Source organism: Asterias amurensis, chromosome 4, assembly GCF_032118995.1.
Source record: "Asterias amurensis chromosome 4, ASM3211899v1".
In the NCBI taxonomy this organism is placed as follows: Eukaryota; Metazoa; Echinodermata; class Asteroidea; order Forcipulatida; family Asteriidae; genus Asterias; species Asterias amurensis.
Genome location: NC_092651.1, coordinates 19,541,057 through 19,561,826, shown reverse-complemented (window position 1 = coordinate 19,561,826; position 20,770 = coordinate 19,541,057). Strand labels below are relative to the sequence as shown.

Genomic DNA, 20,770 nt, shown 5'->3' with positions numbered 1-20,770 from the left:
TAGCTTCCAAATGATGAGTCAAGAAGTGCCAAGTTGTGTTTGATCCCAACTTTACACCACACAGTTTACATGTGGGCCTATGCTCCTTTTGTGCCAAGCAAAAACTGAACAATCCTCTTCCACTGACTACAGAGCAAGGCACTGACAATGACTTCATGAACCCACTAATTGGTGGCCAATAAACTTGCAATAAATCCTCCAAGGCAAACAAAAGAAGTTCACCCAACCAACCTAAGGGGTATCTACTCCTCAAGATCATAGACTTGTGAAGCTATTGTCCAATGCCCAGTACCTGGATAAGAAGAAGTACAGACTGGTCACACTCCAGTGATTTAAGAGCCACAGCCAATAAACCTCCCAAATAAACTACCAGGGGTGATTATGTGGTAATGCAACAATAGAGGTGTCAACCACCCAGTCACAAGCTTCTTTATCCATACCATGGGACCAATCAAAAGCCTGATGTAAGACAGTCCACCAATGGGGGATCCCCTCTGCCTATAACTCACAACTTGACTTTAGGGTGTCTAGGTCTAGACAGCCCCCTTGTAGTACACTGCTGTTCAAGTAGATCAAAGACCTTTGGGTTAACCAGAAGTTGCATGCTTGTGATAAGCCTTGATCTTCATGTTAGAGGCACTGAACACTAAAATAATTTTTAGAATAGAAACTTACTTTGTAACGAGCGATGGAGAGCTGTTGATAGTATAACACATTGTGAGAAACGGCTCCCTCTGAAGCAATCTTTATGAGAAAGAGGTAATTTCTCGCTCAAATAATAAAAGACTTCAGCTGAAGCCTTATATTATGCATCTGAAAGAACACAAAGTTGTGCAACAAGGGTGTTCTTTTCTTTCATTATTTTCTTGCAACTTCGATGACCAATCATGGAGTCAATTTTTTCCTCCATGGACCAATTGAGTCCAAATTTTCACACATTTGTTATTTTATGCATATTATGTTGGGATACACCTACTGAGAAAATTGGGTCTTTGACAATTACCAAATGTGTCCAGTGCCTTTAACCAAAGAAAGTTTACAAGGTTCCTATCCAAGAAGCACAAGCATGAGGCAGGGTTTCTCTTAATAATGCCTGTCAAAATCCCATACACACGTAAGCCCCTTTCACACGAGAGCAATTTAGCAAGGGTCCCTTGCTAAATTGTAGCATGGCTGTAAAATTTTAAAAAAATGTACCTCATGTGAAAGGACATCAATTCCAGGGTCCCTTGTAAAATCTTGTCCAACATTGCTACATTTTAATTAAAATTGTGATACATGCACAGGAATCAAACTATGAAAGTTTCGTGACAGTTGCAGCACATTTTATTTCTACTTCAGACTTGAGCAGTTAAATAATACTCAATGAAACTGCACATTTGCATGGTGGTTTGGTTGGAAGCCAAAAACAATCTTGAATTTGGGTTATCTAATAAAAGCAGAAACCCAGGTCCGCAAAGCTTTGAAAATAACCTTGTCCAAGGAATTTATTTTTTAATCATTCTTGCAGGGCATCCAGCTTCTCACATAAAGCTGCAACTGGAAGTTTGCACAGGCTACCAAAAATGTAATTCCAAGGGACCAAACATTTTTTAAGTTTGCAGGATCTGCCTTTGTGTATTCATGGAGGTAGAAATATAAAAAGTTACAGCTCCTCGAAAAGGAAAGGCAGCATATAAGAATAAATTACTTGTGCAAGGAAATTACTTTGAAACATTCATGTAGTACATCAGACCCTTGCTCTATGATCAGATTTCAAGTTCTTCACATAACTATGATTGAAAGTTAGCACTTCCAAAAATTGAAAAATTTATCAATCATTTTGAAGTTTGCAGGATCAGTCTTTTGAGCAAATAATGTTAACAGTGGGGGAAAAACACATCAGAGGGATTTCTTAAATTGAGAGGCGGTTATAAAAGCATTTATTCTGCCTGGCAGCCATTACTTTATCCCAAATAAACAAATATTATGAGGAACTTCTCTTTTGTGCGAGTCAAACAAACACAACGTATAAACAAGCCAGATGCAGCTGCAGCCAAAATCAACAGGTTTTAAAGTTGACATACCAAAGTGCTATAGATTAATCATGCTCTGTTGTCTAATTAATCCTTTGTAAAAATACAAGGACAAAAACCATCAGTTCTAAGCTATCTACTTCTTTTTGTTAAAAATTAATTCCCTGCAAACTGTAGCTTGTAAACTTGGAGGTTGTCCAAGTTTTTCGACATTTACATGGTAATGCAAAGAGTAGGACAGTCAACAGATGAATAGACTGATCCATTCAGGTGAGATGGGTTCGCAGTGTCGATGCTCGGTCAGTTTTATTCCAATTTTTATTTTCAAGACCAACCTCAACTGATGTATACTTGCTTGGGTCAAAAGAAAAATATGAAATTAAAAATATGTGGAAGACAAAATACCCAGCTGGCCAAGCTGGCAAGCTTGTCAGTATTCCTGACTACAAAGTTGTTTGTTTCAGCCAGGAAAAGCCATTGGAAACAACTGATGTTGGAGACCTCTGATCTCAAATATCCTAATCAATTTTGTTCATTGACAATTCTGAATGGGAAAAGAGACAAGGAAAGACAGCCATGTTTACCAACTTAAATGAGCCAGTCGGTGTGATTTGATTCATTGACACTAACTGGTTCGATCATAGCTTCAATTCTGCACCGCACATAAAACCGAAAATCACAGCTGTTGTGTGACAAATCCCTCCCCAGCACTGACTGTAATGAGCTGTGTCTTGACCAGGTATTCAACACACCTCAAATGTGATCTTATTTGTCCAATTAGATTCATAAAAGTGTCTTGGAAATCCACCACAAATCTTAAATCACTTTGCAGCCTTGCTGGAGTTTGATGGATTTGGTAACTGAGCGATTTCATCCAGCAGTTTTTGCAGTACATTTTAGACCTAATATGTTTCGTGCACATGAAATGCTAATACTTAGTAGCAAATGATGATTTTTGAGTAGCAGACTGATACATTAAGTGTAGCATTTTGCTGTGCAATACATGGGAAAGGAAGACCATGACTAAATAGGGACAGATTATTGCATGTGCAAAGGATAGTATGAGCATGGAGAAAGGAAGTATGAGATCATTTTAAGCGCATACAAAACAATGCACCAACACCTCTTTGAATACCACATAAGTTCTTTTCTTGTCAAACCTCGAAGCCAACTCCCAGCAGACAAAATCCTAAGTAAATCGTAGGAAATTGTAACCACTATTGCTTATGTCCATTTCACACCTTGTGCAGTTTTTCTGGGAAAAATTCACAGCCAGTAATGCTATCTCACCTAACCTATCAAATAATCACAGCAACAGATGAAATATCTACGTGCATGAGGGACAAGGAGAACTAGGGACGCTTCTCACATGACATTGTTGTGACACTAGAAGAAGACGCAAGGGTAGCAGTTATTTTCCAGGAAATGACTGTTATTGAGAGTTTACCAGGGTTTAGCAATTCATGTGTAAAGGTCAACCAAATTCATTCAGGAATTTCCCAGGAAAGTCTTCCAGTATGAAAATTGAAGTAGCACACCTCCATGGTATGAAGGTATGTCAAGGATTATAGAGGGTCTAGGTAATACTTCAATATTCACGAAAAGTTCGGCCACACATTAAGAACATTAATTTCTCACAATTAAAACCAAAGTTGTGTTAAAGGGAAGGTACACGTTTGGTAATTGTCAAAGACCAGTCTTCTCACTTGGTGTATCCTGCATAAAATATATGTATTAAATAACAAACCTGTTACAATTTAGGCTCAATCAGTCATTGAAGTTGCGAGAAAATGATGAAAGAAAAAACACCCTTGTTGGACGAATTTGTGTGTTTTCAGGTAGGAATAATAGACTTCTAGCTAGAAGTCTTTTATTATTTTAGTGAGAAATTACCTCTTTCTCAAAAACTACATTACTTCAGAGGGAGTCGTTTCTCACACTGTTTTATACTATCAACAGCTCCCCACTGCTCGTTACCAAGTCAGTTTTTAAGTTATTATTTGTTTCGAGTAATTACCAAACATGTACCTTCCCTATAACTTGCTGCATTGGAAAAAAAAATGAATGTTTCAACCCTACTGCCTTATGTAAGTCTTGATTCAAAACTTTAAAAATCACCCACCCCACCTGCCCCTTCCATTACCGACACAGAGTTATGCCACTGGTGCTTAACCAGAACCATGAGATGGCAACGGTCCAATATCTGTTGGATAATTTACTAAACATTCAATTATCTCAAGTCTGGACAGTAGTGCGGTTCTTCCACCAGAAGGAAACCAACAAATCCTCCCCTTGGATGATCTCATTTCCAACCCCCCAACCCCCAACCCCCCCTTCACATCCACCTCCCCTATCACTGCCATGTGTTCCGCTAATCCCCAACCGGTCAGTGGTATGCCGAAAAAAGAGGCCAGCAGGTTCCAGGCCGACTCCAGCCAATCCCTTCATGCCCTGGGTGCAAGAGGAAATGGATTGGAGGGATTAGGGTGGTTGCCCTGGGGCAATGTGACTAATGACACTGGAGTGAAAACTGAGATACTGCTGGGATTAGATGTGGTTCTGGAAGGTGATTCCCACCCGTGATAACAAATTTCTCCCTAAACAAGAAATCAGAGATGAGCCGAGACCTCTGCATCCTTGACATCTTTCCTTCTTGACAGATACAGAGTAAACAGAGGCAAGAGTGTCAAGATGCTTCATTGCGACAACTCAAGAAGAAATTGAAGTTGGTATCGTTTTTTTAAAAAGGAAAACACATCTTTGATTAAAAACGAGAAGACTGGCACCATGATGAAAATACCTCCAGTCATTTTTTCTTCTGAACCGAGACGGATAGATAAGTGAGAAATTGCAGACCTGCGTCTTACCAAGGAATTTGCGGTTCAGGAAGGGGGGGGGGGACATGGATGCTCATGGATGAAATACTTTGAGATTGTTTCAATGATTCTCATAATCCAGGTTGGTTGAATGGAAGGGGAAAAATAGCGATTGATGTTTGTCTAGCATGAGAAGGTGAGACAGAAGAGTAATGAGTCTATGACGAGCGACTAATTACAGGTCGAGCACTACACTCATCATGGCATTTGCCCATCAACTACGCAAACAACAAATGCACATACAGTGAAACTATTCCAGTTTGGATCTTGATGAATTGCAGCAAAATACCCTGAGTGACTGAAATGTTATTTTACATTCCAAAATTCCCATATTTGTTTTGGATAGCAGGATTGATGTTTTTAAAAAAGGAGAAAATTCTTTGAAAAAAGTAGAATTTCAAATGGGTAAATCAAAGACTGAATATTATTGTTTAGCGCATGGACTTTATGTCACACTTATGCTTTAAATTGGCACTATTTTTCTTAACATCCTGTGAAGCAAATTTTTGTTAAGTATCCTGTTTATACAAATACTAACAGTCCATTGTGCTGAAATTAAAGGAACACGTTGCCTTGGATCAGTCGAGTTGGTCTTTGAAAAGCGTTTGTTATATGCATATGGGTATAAAGATGCTGTAAAAGTAGAATACAATGACCCACACAAACATGCCTTGAAATTACACGGTTTTCCTTTTACCTCGTCGACTAACACGGTCGGCCATTTATGGGAGTCAAATTTTTGACTCCCATAAATGGTCGACCGTGTTAGTTCGCACAGTAAAAAGAAAACCACGCAATTTCGAGGCAAACTTGTGTAGATCATTGTATTCTACTTTTAAATTATCTTTCTAACCATATGCATTTTATAACAAACGATTACAAACGCTTTTTTATAGACCAACTTGTCCGATCCAAGGCAACGTGTTCCTTTAAATTGTCTATTAGTCCTTCCTACCTCACTTTACAATAACTTGAGTTGCAGAAAGGAACACCCATTAAAAACCAACAAAGCCCCCTTAATCACTTCTAAATGTCTGGAAATGCAATGCATCAAAAACATTGTTTAAATAAGAATAAATATTATTCTACTCAGTTCCTCCCCTCCTGAACCTCCCTGATTGAAAGAATTGAAATATATGATGCTGCTAAATTATAAGATTTGAATTGCTCTTAGCTACTGGGCAAAGCTAAGTGGTCTAGAATGGCTAAACTTATGGGTTCAAAAATCCAACCAGAGTAATATCAGGGACTGATTTCGTACAGCAATTTTGCAGAGTAAAATATGTAGACTGGAGAGTTTTGTGCACATGAATGCTAATACGTGAGTAGCAAACGAGGATTTTTGAGTAGCGATTGAGACATTGTGTGGAGCACTTTGCTCTGGTATAGAAGGGAAATCGTTCCCTGAATACACCTGTGATTTTTAATGATTTTTGAGAAGTAGGCCTATACAGTCCTTAAATTATATCACTATCAGTGGGTAAAAAACCACAAGTAATAAATTGTATGTTACTTTAACTCAACAAAATGATTTAATAAACTAACTGGAGGAGAAAAGAGTGAATATATAATATTCAATAACAATCCTGAACGAGAAGGGGGTTTGGAGCGACATTGAACGACATTGAACGTGGCTAGACTCCCCAGCATTGTAGGCTTTCTGACTACACAACCTATGATTTACAGTTCGTTTTTCCTCCCCAACAAATTGCACTCATTACATTGTCAGTGTGGCCCAGGCAAGTCTCGGGCTGGTGCCGTTTGATTTATAGTGGCAGCCACATGCTATAGCAATGGAATTATCTCATGATCAAATCCTATACGGTCTGATTACGGACCTTCTGATCATCTCCTTCCACAAACATTATACACAATAGATCAGAGAGCGAGCCAGAGAAAGAGAGTCAGATGATGCAATATGACTCAAGCCTGTTGATGGATTGGTGGGGATTGGTTGGTAGTAGTAAGGGGGGGGGGGAGTAGGGGTAAGAGGGGGGGGGGGTAGGGGAGCCACAGAGATGAGTAGCCTATAGGCCTTTATTCTGTGGTCCCAAGGAAAGAATGGAGTGATGCACAATAGGTAGAGTTAAAGAGATGTGGTATGATTCAAGCCCGATGACAGACTAGTGGTGGTGGTTTGATGGGGGGGGGGGGGGGGTAGAGGATATGGCGGGGGGGGGGGGCATTCGGTCTGTGATACTGAACAGAGAATTGGGTTTAAAGAAAAAAACTAGAACACAATAGAGTAAGGGATACAGGTCTGCTGACAGACAGTGAGAATGGGTTCATTTGGTAGACTTGGGGGTGGGGGTCAGTATGGGGGGGGGTAGGCAAGGGGTATACAGTCTGTGATGCTGAAGGTTAAAAGAACAGAACAAGTACACAATAGAGATAGTGATGCAGTTTCACTGACAGATCCGCGGAGGTGCATTGATTTGATTGAATGGGGGGTGGTGGGGGGGGAGGGGGGTAAGTCGGGGGGGGGGGTTCCTAGAAGGAAGATGACTTGATGATGCATACATTGTGAGGTAGACTACTACCAAGACGAGTGGGTTGGAGTTTATGAATGGACTGTCTCTGTCCTATGTAATCAGAGCTACCCACAATTATCTCTGATTCACAGTGCATCCTTGGTTTCTAAGGCCAATGCACTGTAGTGTAAGTACATGTAACCACGACCTGGACTTGTTTTTAATATGATATTATTTCCTGACGAGTTTACCATGAATGAATAATGCATCTTGCATTAACAATGTCACGCAATGTTTCATATCTAAAATGGATTGTGGGTTTTCTGGAGAGTGAAGTTAAAAAATTGCAATCATTTCAGGTTTTATTTTTATCCAATCATAAATAATTTTAAAGAACTCTTTAAGAAATGTTTCAGCCCATATTTGTGATGAGGCAAGTTGTTAGTAAATACACAATGCACTCATCCCCATTCCTGATAGTTATCGTACACTCACACTTTTAGGCGAAGAGCATGAATTATGGTAAAGTGACCAATAGAAAGCTTTTCTACAGCCAAACTACACACTTCAAGAGGAGCCTTGACTATTCCATATCCCAAACAAGTGACAATCACTAGGTGAGTTATAAAATCTAACTCGGATTCTGACTGAGCTTTCCCAGATCTCTTGTGTAAATTAAAAGTTATGAAAAGTAAATTTGTAATTCTTCTAGATCCGGTTCTGATTGTATTGTCTGTCCATATTCACAGTCCTACTAATCTGGCTCCCCCCCCTTCCTACCAAAATCAGTTTCCCCAAATCTCCAGAGCAATTTGTAAGTTAAGAAGGAATTGCCTTAACAAACTTCTGAATCTTTTAAGTTGTTCACAGTCCAGTGAACTGTTCAAAACAATAATCATTTAGCAACTATGGTCTCTCTGGAGATGCTTCGGTGACAATTCAAAGTTATGACAAATTAATATACTGAGTATCATCTCAAGTAATGCAACCTTCCTACTATTAAGAAAGAGGCCGACCGCATTATCCCAATTGCTTGGTGACTCACTCCTAACACACATCTTCAGTAGATTCTTACTGTAATGGTAAACGCTCTGCTAAACTTGAGACGTTCATCGTAGACAATAAATGTGTATTCCATTAGAATCAATGAGGCAGCCCACCCAGCCTTCCCTCCCCTCCCCCGAAACCAGAAGACTTATTTATGATTCATTTCTTTTCAACCAAATTTGGCGATAATCGTTTCATATCATAATGCATTCCGTGATAGAAAGCCACAAGTGACTGTCAATGTAACTGGCAGGCACGCAGGGTTGATGGGTTGTGTGTGTCAAAGACTCTGTAGGCCGGATACAAACTGTGAACAGATTTTATTTCTGAAAACACTTTGTTGATTGCTACTGTTTGATACAGTTCAAATGTTCACAAGTGTGTTTTGTTGTAGCAGCTTTTACTTCTGCTTCTACAGTTAAAAGGAACTTATTAAAGACATTGGACACTATTGGTAATTGTCTAAGACCAGTCTTCTCACTTGGTGTATCTCAACATATGCATAAAATAACAAACCTGTGAAAATTTGAGCTCTACCGGTTGTCGAAGTTGGGAGATAATAATGAAAGAAAAAACACCCTTGTCACACGAAGTTGTGTGCTTTCAGATGCTTGATTTCGAAACCTCAAATTCTAAATCTGAAGTCTTGAAATCAAATTCGTGGAAAATTACTTCTTTCTCAAAAACTATGTTACTTCAGAGGGAGCCGTTTCTCACAATGTTTTGTACTATCAACAGCTCCCCATTACTTGTTACCAGTTAAGGTTTTATTGCTAATAATTATTTTGAGTATATTACCAACAGTGTCCACTGCCTTTAAAGATAGGGTCAGTCACAGATTGGTTTTTGTCAACATTATGCTTATTTTATAGGCAAAACTTATATTGATAGAAACAATAAAAGTCGCATGTGAAAGTTTCAACTGAATAAAGTTGTGCACAGGATTAGCCAATGAACAACCTCCTTTTTGCGTAAGGGCGAGGGTGCCCTACTGAAATGACATCATGTACATGAGGTCTATACCCGGCCCATGCATAACAATGAAAATGTCACCTACTAGACACCAAACATGAAACAGTAATTAGCTTCTTGATCACAGTGACCATTGTCTTCCTATTACAAATACCCGTTCTTCTTTCATTTCTCCAAACTGCAGCACCTTCTTTTTATTTCTTCAGCCCATTACAAAATATTCCCATAACCACAGCCCCACACTGTGACCATGTTCTGACACAACAATCCAAGGAAAACCCAGCAGGACCTCAGGCCTTATAAACAGGGGGATTATAGAGTTAGATAAAGTGAAATCTCCAATCCAAGAAGACTGATTAGACTTTACTTCTTCAGAAAAAAAAAGACAAAATACAAAACAACCAACAACAAAAAGGGAGTGGGGGTAAATTCCAAAGACATGTGACAATGATCGAACACATGATGATGATCAAAAGGCCTTCTTCACGGGTTGCAACTTTCTGGCAAGGTTGGAACACCAAAGGGTTTCAACATGTTCACCGAAGGTAACCCGCCTTCATTGCCAGACAAACAACTTGGCAAAAGTTTGATAAGGACAGCAACAATACAAACAAACAAGCCAAAACAATTGACAATACCAAAAAATGTAAACCATAGAAAACTGAGAATTGTCCAGTAAAGTCCACTGATGTAGGTAGGTCATCTTAACGTTGAGTTATTCCGGTTGTCTCAAGCTTTTTTTACAAATGGTATTGGCTTTAAAAAGACTTTATATGCCGTTTAATTGTAATTTTTCTGAATTTTCCAAGGGCAATCCAATCAGAAATCAGACTAAAGAAGGCAGAATATCATGCCTGCACTAAGTAGCACAACAAATTTGGTCCACAAAATTAAAGTTGTTTTGATTAATTTTCCAGGTATCTGATAGCTTTAACAAAAACAGCCAAACAAATAAACATACAAAGAAACAAAAAAGTGGGGATGTGAACAGTACCCAGACTCTACCCGACCATTCTCCCTATACCAACCTGCCTCATCCAAGGTACCACTGTTCATCCTCTCCAGTCCTCTCTTGATCTCACGCTCGTAAATTCTCAACGCCTCGTTCGATCCGTAGCCCCTGTCACGCGAGTCTTCCTCAGTGGAGGACGTGCTGCATGTTGTGGTTGGTCGCTGTTCACGAGGGCAGCATGCTGCTGTCGGATAGTCGGCAGGGGTGCTGGTGTTGTCGGCGGTTGTTGCCATACAAAATTCGGGGCGAGAAGACAGTTTGGAAATGGTGCAGTTAAACTAAGGGTTCTGTTGAGAGAAAAGAAATTTAAGTTTTTTGTTCAGTCAAAATTAATTTGTTCACAATTCAACTTCACAATTAAAGCCATTATATAGTTTGGTTGACGATCAAGGGGAAAACTTCTGACAATCTTAGATTACTATCTAGGTCTTGAGAAATAATTAAATAAAAAATATGGTCATGTTCAAGACATTGTTCATGGATTCCCAATTCTTGCTTTGTTTAGTTTGATTAACCCAAGTACAACTAAATATGCTTAATTTTACCGACAAAAACAACAAATGAAACTTTGGAAAAACAGACATGTACTGGTTTCCCTTTTTTCAGTCAAGCTAAGTTCTTCCTGAATACAGGATTGGAATTTCATCTTTGAGAGGGCAAGGACAATTTCATTTTGCGAAGGGCACTCCCATTTGAAAATCTTCAAGTCTATGTGAATTTTGAGTAGGTGCGCCAAGGCCAAGACCAGAGCAACCGAGGCCATGGCTTCCAGGTAACCCCATGCTAATTAATAGGCAACTCATTTCCATCATTCAAGTTAAAGTCTAGCGTCTTGAAACCAGGTAATTTCCCTTCCCAACCTGCATATCAGTTGCCTGGAAGGATAAGATGAGAGACTTCTAAGACACCTAATAGTTGTAATTGATGATGGCGTCACCTATCCACACTAATCAAACGGTCCACCATGCACGAATTGCAATCAGGAAACACACATCAAATGTTAATCTACTCTAACAAAGTCAGCGCTTAAGACTTCAATTTCAATCACTTGGATTGCATATATCCAAAGCCCTTTCCCAACCTCAACCCCTCCTCCCAATTAAATAAATAAATAAAATAAGTAAATAAAATGGTTCATCCTCAAGACTAGACAGGTGTAAATTGTCTGGTAAAAACTGCTACACACTAGTTTTCAACTCACCCCGTAGGCTAATAAAAACTGTACAACCTACTTGTTCAAAAGTCCACATTTCTTCCTGAATATTTTACAATTTTGAAATGTGTTTTGGGGGTATTTGAAGTTAACTCTATTGACTGGTAGTGATTGCCACCATTTAGTAAATCAAAAAGATATGTTTATGACAATACATGTTTAAATCTCGGCTAATAAAATTGCCTGGAGCAAGTAAAACGCACAGTTTACTAGCTCGATGGTTACTTTACAAAACTTTTAAAAAGAAAATAAACATTTAGACCATTAATAAATTATTAGAAAGCAAATCATTCGATTCTCTATGAGAATAAGGACAAAACTGCACTTAGGTTGCATAAAATGCAAAAATGGTTTCCTTTACCCCACAAATAGACCTAATATCCCAAACATTTCTAGGGCAACACCAAATACAAAAAAACTAAAGTGAATTGTTGATGACATTTCTAGATCATGAATAACTACAAATCACTTACTGTCAGTTCTTTAAAAAAAATGTTCTGGTTGCAACCAGTTTGAGTAATTTATTAATGTTTATACCAGCAGGTTTGGATTTTTGTGAACACAAATAGGAGCCTTGGCATTGATCTCGAAGCCCCCTCAAAATCTGTGCATGGGGTTTAACCAACATTAAACAAATGACCCAAAGAACTTTCCTGGAAATTTTTTCTTTCCTGGAGTTTATACAGAAAGAACAATATTTTGTTGAGGGATTACAAATTAGCTGCGGGGAAACTTTTCCGCAAGTTATCCGGGAAAAGTTAAAGGAACACGTTGCCTTGGATCGGTCGAGTTGGTCTATTAAAAGCGTTTGAAACCGTTTGTTATGAAATGCATATGGTTAGAAAGATTTTTTTAAAGTAGAATATAATGATCCACACAAGTATCACTCAAAATTGCACGGTTTTCATTTTACGTCGCGAACAAACACGGTCGGCCATTTATGGGAGTCAAAGTTTTGACTCCCATAAATGGCCGACCGTGTTTGTCGACGAGGTAAAACGAAAACCACGCAATTTCGATGCATATTTGTGTAGATCGTTGTATTCTACTTTTACAACATCTTTCTAACCATAACGATTTTATAACAAACGGTTTTAAAAGACCAACTCGACCGATCCAAGGCAACGGCACTTCCGGCCATACTATGGATCTTGTTCATTAACAAGGTTTGTTTGGATTTCTTCCCGTGAAGGGAACTCGGCAAACTCCCAGAAAGGTTTTAAAATGGTTTAAGGTCTGTGATCATCAATTGCACACATGAAATCAGCGGTTAGCTTGGTAGGATTCAAACCCACAACCTTGTGATTGCAAGTCCTGCTGTCTAACCACTGGACCAGAGTGTGTTTATCTTTAGTTTCTATAAAAAGAGCAATTTCTTCTCAAGAAAATGGCCTTGCCCTGTAAGAAAGAAATTCCCAGACTAATGACAAACTCATCTTTGCAGAGTATGAACACCCCAGCAGTCTACCAAGAGGCAAAACCAATGTTTAATTCCCTACAATCAAACAGACGTTTGAATGAACATCGCTGCAATGCCAGTTGGCAACATTATAAGGTATCCCTGAGAATTAATTGAAATATAACGTGAGCGAGCTTTGAGCGAGTGCTGTGTGGGGGTCCAGCCCAGATGGAAGCCCAGATGGGCCAGGATTATCAACATGATCCCATCACTCCGTTATTACAGTATCTGCCATCTTCATTAACAAGCTGTTTCCAATAATAAAACTCAAATACGCTACTACATTTTTTCTTTTTTGCTTAACGGTTGGGGGAATCCCAGACCTGAAGGCAACAGTGGAATATATTTGAATAGAAATTTGAGAACTTTAATATGTTTATGTCATTCTCGAGTGACATTGAATGAAATGATATGTACATTTAAGCAAAAGTGATGAATTAACAAGAACAATATCTCTCACCAGAAAGAAAAAGAATATTTTTAATCCCAAGTTGTGGAGGTATCACGAATATTAAATACATTTGTTTTTAAAAGACCTCAAGCCAAATTGATGAAACAAGAAATTCACTTTCAGATGGGTTTTCGACTCATGTCACTGCAAACAGGCATGTTTTGTGCACATACATGTACAGGTATACCATTCAGCAAGAAAAGTTCCACCCATGTTGGTTATCTTTAAAAGGAAAAACAAAGTTTTTTGAAGATTCAGGGGAACGAGTCTGTTTTATTTCAGTGATTTGGGGGGGGGGGGCTGAGGTTGGCACCTGGATTAGAAGCATGGTTTCTCATGGCTGGGATTAGGAGGTTTTCACTTTCATAATACCAAACAGAAAAAGAGGAACAATGATGGTCGAAACATGATCACTTCTGACTACTGGTCGACCTATCAGTCTGTAATACATCACAAGGGATTTAGAGATTTGGAACTTGACAATGCCTTCCCTCTAAAAAGATGGAGTGGATGAATTAATCAGTTCAAAGATATTTGTTTGGGTTTTTCTTTTTTAACATTCCTGGAGCCAAACATTCCACAATGTTGACTTGTTTCAAAAAAGCTCTAGACTTGAGAAAAACCAGAGTCCACATTTTGTTTTTATCTTTTCAATAACCTGCACATTGGAAACAATAGAGAATTAGGGGTGGTACCATTGTTTATTGACCTCATTTATTGTGATTTGGGGCAAATGTTCAAACAAATACAGTGTCTATTGCTGAGAAAACAACAAAACACTGTCACAGTATTTAAAAAAGAATTTTGAATCCCTCCACGTTTAGCGAGGTGATAGTCGGGTACCAACTGCCTCTCTGGTCGCATCATTCGCAAACGGACTAAACAACCCTCAGATTCATGCTTGAATTGTCTCTCAATTTCAAATAATTTGTTTTTTAATTGTCCAAACCATATTACTCAAATCTCAAAATTTATCTTCTACCAACAGCAACAGTGCTTCTCATAATTATAAGTTGTTGAGGTAATTCATTTTTGGAGTATTAAAAATCTATGACCCTACCTTTAAGTGTTCTCTAATGAATACAACTCACTGTGGAATAGCATACTTTGTTTGATCAGACATGTAAACAATGCTTTAAGAAGCGGCGCCCTCACAGTACGACTCTTGAGAACAGGGTTCACAATATCAATCCAGGGTTATCTGAACTGGGTTTTGGAGGATTGGGAATACGATCCTCAAATCTTAAGGTACAAGTGCCAGTCTAGATCAAGACATCTGGTTAAGGAAAACTATGCAGTCTTGGAAATGCAGAGTGTGGTTGAGACAAAGGGAACCATTTCAGAAACTCCCTCGTCACCAATATGACCTTTAAGCTGCGGCTTGTTGTGTTTTCTGACTGTTTTAAGTTTTCTTTAACAAACTCCAGGTATGGCTTTTGTTTCACAGTAATGGAAAAATTGTTTATGATCAGAGATTACTATAGATCAGCTAAATCTAGGGATTTAGGAGAAGCGCCTCTAATTGGTATCAGTGTGCCATGCTGGATTTTACGAAGGTCAGATATTACTATGAATATGCTCTTACTTAGCATTTCAGAAATTGTCAGTGGTTGGCTTCTTGTGTTTTGAGTGATTTAGTTTGTCAGGAAAATTATGTAAAAGGAAGCATATGCTGCAATTTTTATCACTTTGGGAACTGGCTCCATACTTTCTGTTTGTATATAATGCACCCTTGTTTTGAGACAACACCACTCAAGAAAATCTGAAGGCCCAAGAAGGTTTTGAGAAAAACAAAATCCTGTGAAATCAAGTGCCTGCAGTGTGAGCTTTCTTGTTTCAGAAAACAATAGCTCAGGTGAAAAGAGGTGGAAATTTGCGTTGGTCCAACAATAACTCATACATTTGTAAATGTAGGAGTAGTACCACTAAACTTTCAACAGGGATATGAAAAACCTAGCTCTATGGAAACACCTTTGTTCTTAACATTTCCACCTTGAAAATTAATCACTCCTTTCTTTGTCAGCTAAAGCAAAGGTCAAAATGTGAATTTGGGAGTTAACCCCCACATGGGGTACTTTTAATGGGGTGTGAAGAGTTAAATGTGTGCATCTAAAGTTCATGTAGTACATCACATCAAACATGCAGATTGATTCATAGCGCTAGGCAAAGGTCAGTGTTAGACAAATTTATCAGCTACGAAGAGAGACAGTATAGGCCTTGGGCATGAAGGGGTTTATGGATAACATGATTGAACATTGTAATGCGCCCACTCCTTACTACCTACTTTTTTTCTTGGTAACATACACAGAAAGGGCAGGGTCGTGTAACTATATTTGGTATTTTTTAGAAGATTAATTTTCCAACTTTTACTTGAAGTTTGTATATAATATCTAAAAGTCCTCAAACCTCATCTACATGTACTATGTTTGCCCTTTCCAGAAAAGCTTGCAGCTGAACAATGGACTTCCTTTTAAAAGTCAACAGTTTTTAAGTTGATGTCTTAGTGAATTCAATTTCACCCAAAATTTGTGTAAAATGTTCCCTATGGTGAACAAAAGTAAAACTCATATAAACAGAGGGGGTCGGGGAGGAGTAGGTTTTGAAAATGGTTTAATAACTGCTCTCTCTCTAAAATGTTTAGATTATCACAACTCATAAATCAGACAACAACTTTGGACCAGTTTGTTTAAGGCATTGTGATGTCACTACACTAAATTTTACTGGGAGTAATTTATGGCTTCGTTATTGATATTAAAATATGTTGATTTAACGTTTTCTTCCATTTAATTGCAACAAAACTCACTGTGTTGAATATCTCTCAGTTGATTCATCATGTGCGAAACAAAGAGCTCCATTTTGTAACAATTTAAACTTGGTTTCAGAGTCGTATAGTTTGCGCTTCATTTTTTTATTATTTACGACCAATTAGTGAAGTTTCTAACAAGTGACTTTTTTCCTGACGTTTAAGTTTGATTCCATGAATCAAGCAAAAACATTGTTTCAATTTTGCGGGCATTGACAGATTTATTATTGGGTGGTCAGTAAAGGTGACGGTTCAAAACAGTTCAAAAAGACTCGAGAAATCATGAACAGCAATTATCAGTTCCACTTGAGTTTCATTCTGAGGAGGTGTCAGTATTTATGGTACTGATATCTTAATCTAATAATGATGGTATGTTAAGTGTGGGCGACCAGGACAGACATGGACAGACCAAGACTGAGAGTGAGATATCAGGGCTCGCCCTTAACACTAAGCCTGGCGCACATTGTCGTAGTAAAAATGGCTCTAGCCTAAATGAACAACACTTCTGAACTTGCTCTGGGCAACCTATGTGTTTCCTCAGGCTTGGGAGCTACAGTGATTAAGTTCACTTATGAGATATCCTTGGTTTCGTTACCAGAAATATGTAATAATATAATAATAGTATAATAACTCTTGCGAAACTCTCAACTATGCGTATGTAGAGTTGTTTCAAAATTCACATTGATTGGCATTTGCATTCAGTATGACCAGGCTTTTATAGTCTGGAGATAAAAAGTTGGGTGGGAAAGTAACAGCACTCAAGGAAATGTAGAAATAGCTAACAGTGTGCATCAAAAAACATTTGCAGCACATCTGGAAAAAATAAATGTGTTTACAGAAATGTCGAAATAGCCAAATACTGAGTGTATTATAGACATTTGCAGCACATTTATATTGGGCCTTGGAAGTACAATTTTTTGTACTCCTTTCCAGCGATTGAATAAATGCCAGTTAATAAAAACTTACAGATCAAAACAAACAAGAAAAGAACACATTGGCAAAATCAAAGAGCCAGATGTTTCCAATGACACACTGTCACAAATCATCCCTCTGTTGGGAATGATTAGTTATAAATCTGCCCCGGATAACACAATCCAGGACAGTATCTTGTCTCTAAGAACGGGTCCCAGGAAAGCTGAGCGAGATAACTCCGAAAGTAAAACATGGAAACTACGGCAGTGTACGTGCCCTAATACCTTGACACTGTGACCTAATACTACCCACACAGCATGCTGACACAAACAATGATCTGGAAGACTTTTCAGTTATTTTGTTTTTCTTCCCACAAGAGAGGCGATTTTTCCCCTGATGAAAGCTTTGTTCAGTCACAGTAGTAACAGGTTTAAAAGTAAGGTCGTTCTTAACTTACCACAAATTTGTAAATTATGACCGTAATAGAGTTGGCAGTTCTTGGAAAAGGGCTGATTTATATTACAGGACTTCAGTATGGGTGCAGGTGACAGAGTGAAAAGGAGGGGTCACTAATGTAGTACATGTACACATTATTTAGTTGCTATGGAAGATGAATCTAACCCCTTCATTATCAGAAGAGATTGAAAAGTTTCCTAAAAACTTGATCATAAAAGCAACTAAAACAGATCACTAGGGGGCAGACTTGGAATAACCGCAGACCACAGCCTCCATTGCCCCTGGTCTTGGCCTTGGTGCCCCTTCAAAAGTTTCCCATTGACTTAAAGATTTTCCAATGGAAAATGATAAAATGGCCTTGCCCTTTCAAAGATGATATTCTAGGCTTGAGGGGATGCTCAATATAAAACAGAGTCTGTGGATCTACCCACAAGCGCCCTGCGTGTTTACATCCACTTAGAGAAGATTATTATGCAGTTAGAGACCAGTCACCAAAACCAGAACTTATAAAAAAAAATACCATGAACATAAGCCACTTTGTTCAAGTGCTCCATTACCTCATGAAACCTTCCACTGTACATATTTTCCCCAGCTCAGTAGGTGAGCTCTCAGCACCCAAGAATGTTTTACCAAGTCTAAACACACACCACAAGTCAATTTATTATTTTTGGGACATTTTCTGCATGCTGGTGATGGCTCCCATATGCTCAAAGACTGACTCTCTCTGTCTCTCATCCTACTGGCGGGCGGTTTGGCAGGGATTGCACAGTGGCAGGCATGGCTGGGAGTTCAAGGAAGGGGGGCCTTGAGGTCCGGTAGGAGTAATTCATCAAGGGTGACAGGACCAGTGAGGGAGTTGGTTTAGAAGTGAACTTGACACTTAATGATGGAAGGTGTCAATGCGTTCAAATTAAAGATTACACCTGAAGGCCAACCCATAAACGTGACAGGGGGTTTCTAACAAATATGATATTTAAATGATAGTGCATCTTAGGGAATTTGTGCCCGTTTCATTTCCACTTATCTGTGCAACCAGTGTGCATGTTACATAAATATAAATTAAAAATATAAATTATTAATTTTTTTTATATAAATACAATTATCTAGGCTACGCACAGAACCAATAGATGTGCTACAAGCATTCTGACGGTGTAAGCAACCATTCCACAAATCATTCACAGAATGTTTCCTTCAAACTAAATCTATTAAAAAAGAATGAAAATATGTGGCAGGCCTGATACTGCAATTGTTGAGAAGTTGGTAAATGTTATTTATTTGGTTTGCGGTAACACCATCTGTGTATCTACTTGCCAGGGTGGATGGTATAGAAATAGGCTTGGACTACTACTTTAGCTTGTAGGATCGTAATTAAATGTACTACAGCAAAGTCAGTTCTTGAATTGTCTCAATGTTTTGACTAGCTTGCTCTAGTCAGCGTCAGGAGCAAGACATTTCTCTAAGAACAAACTCTATCTGGCAAGTAGATACACACATGATGTTCCGCAAACAAATTAAATATTGATACCTCACCATACAATGCCTCAAATCCTATATTGATAAATGTTTGAATTGATATTAATAATGTACAATCCTCTGACAAAACCATCCATGACTAGACCAATGAACATAAAGACAATGACCTGCAATGATGAGAATGCCTGGATATTGAGCCTGAAAATCAGAACGCACACAGTAATATTTCAAATTGATTACTCTGGTAAGGATGACGATCATTGAATCCAAGCGCAGGCCTGTGTGACATTTATTGTTCCAAAACGAACATAATTGAAAAGAGTAATTTGTGGCCATGTGCACAGATTTCCTGCCATTGGATTGTAAAATTGCTGTTATACCGGAGACCTCAATAACTTCAACCACCTAACAAAACCAAAAACGAGGTGCTGGGCAAACAGTTAATTTTTGACATTTGTCATAACACACAAATTATCACACTGTTTCTTTGACCGCTTCAGTTTGGTCATGGATTTTCGTTGAAGAAGAAAACAACTCCATACACAAATACACTTCCTAAAGGTGTGCAGCCCAAGTCAAAATTTCTAATTCTAACCTAAAGTACAGAGCACCTACAACACTTTTCCAGAAGTGCAGGTTCAAATCCCATTCTAGTCCATCCATCTAAAATTCGTCACCCCAAACTGTTAGATAATCGTTCACATGTGTGCCACTAGCCACTAGGGAACAGTTTGAAGAGACAAAGTTACTTACTTGTTGAAATTGTGATCATTATAAATGAAATGTCAAACCTGGTCTCACTGTTCACAAGATGCAGCAAATTGTTCTCTATCTATCTAGTAGAAGATGAGTTTATAGATCCTCTAACCTCTTCCATACTCCAATCATTCAAAATACTAAATACAACTTTTACAGATGGTATCTTCAATCAAGACACAAACCGACTTATGGATTTTATGATTGATCAGTTTAAGGTTAGACTACGCCATCAAAATCCCATCAACGAAAATCACAATTCTGTTTCGGTTCATCAGGTTTTTTTTCTTTCTTTTTTTCTTTCCACATCTTCTGGTAATGAACAAGAGTTTCTCTCTTTCCAGACTGAAGGCTTGAGGGATTTCAAGGAGGGCAACACCAGGGGAGTTTAATTAGGAGACCATGACGTCATGAGGACAGCCTTGCAAAAATGTCTGGTACATTCTGAAAATTGTCCACGCAGAGCGACTACCAACATCTGCAATGGAGACTAGGGACTCTTTATGCATGATTTGACATTAGCCGCTACTAGCCTGTAGCATGCTTGAAAAAAAGGAAGGGTATTTAAACCAAAAAAAAGTGAGTCTGTCCTGTATAAATGTGGATCATGCCCGGTGAATCATGTGGATAATGCACTTACTACAAGTTGTCTTTAAACTTGTTTGAAACTTTTAATTAACTTCAACAGAGGGCTCACTCAAGCCCAAAGGATGAATCATTTATCTCTTGCTGCACATATTTAAAAGGGAAGCTATCAAACCAAGGAGGAGTCGACAAAAGTAGCTTTTAAACCATTTCAAGATGATGCTTTGTATAAAAAATAAAATTTAAAAAAGGCCTACAGTGGCATTCCG

General features: G+C 38.5%; 1 protein-coding gene across 1 annotated transcript in view; it reads right to left on the bottom strand.

Moving 5' to 3' along the window:
• LOC139935756 (teneurin-3-like) overlaps positions 1–20,770 on the bottom strand; it is an 84,263-nt gene that overhangs the window by 35,131 nt on the left and 28,362 nt on the right. The window contains 1 exon segment of the mRNA XM_071930321.1: positions 10,410–10,680. Coding sequence (XP_071786422.1) covers positions 10,410–10,626 — 217 coding nt within the window. The 5' untranslated portion in view covers positions 10,627–10,680.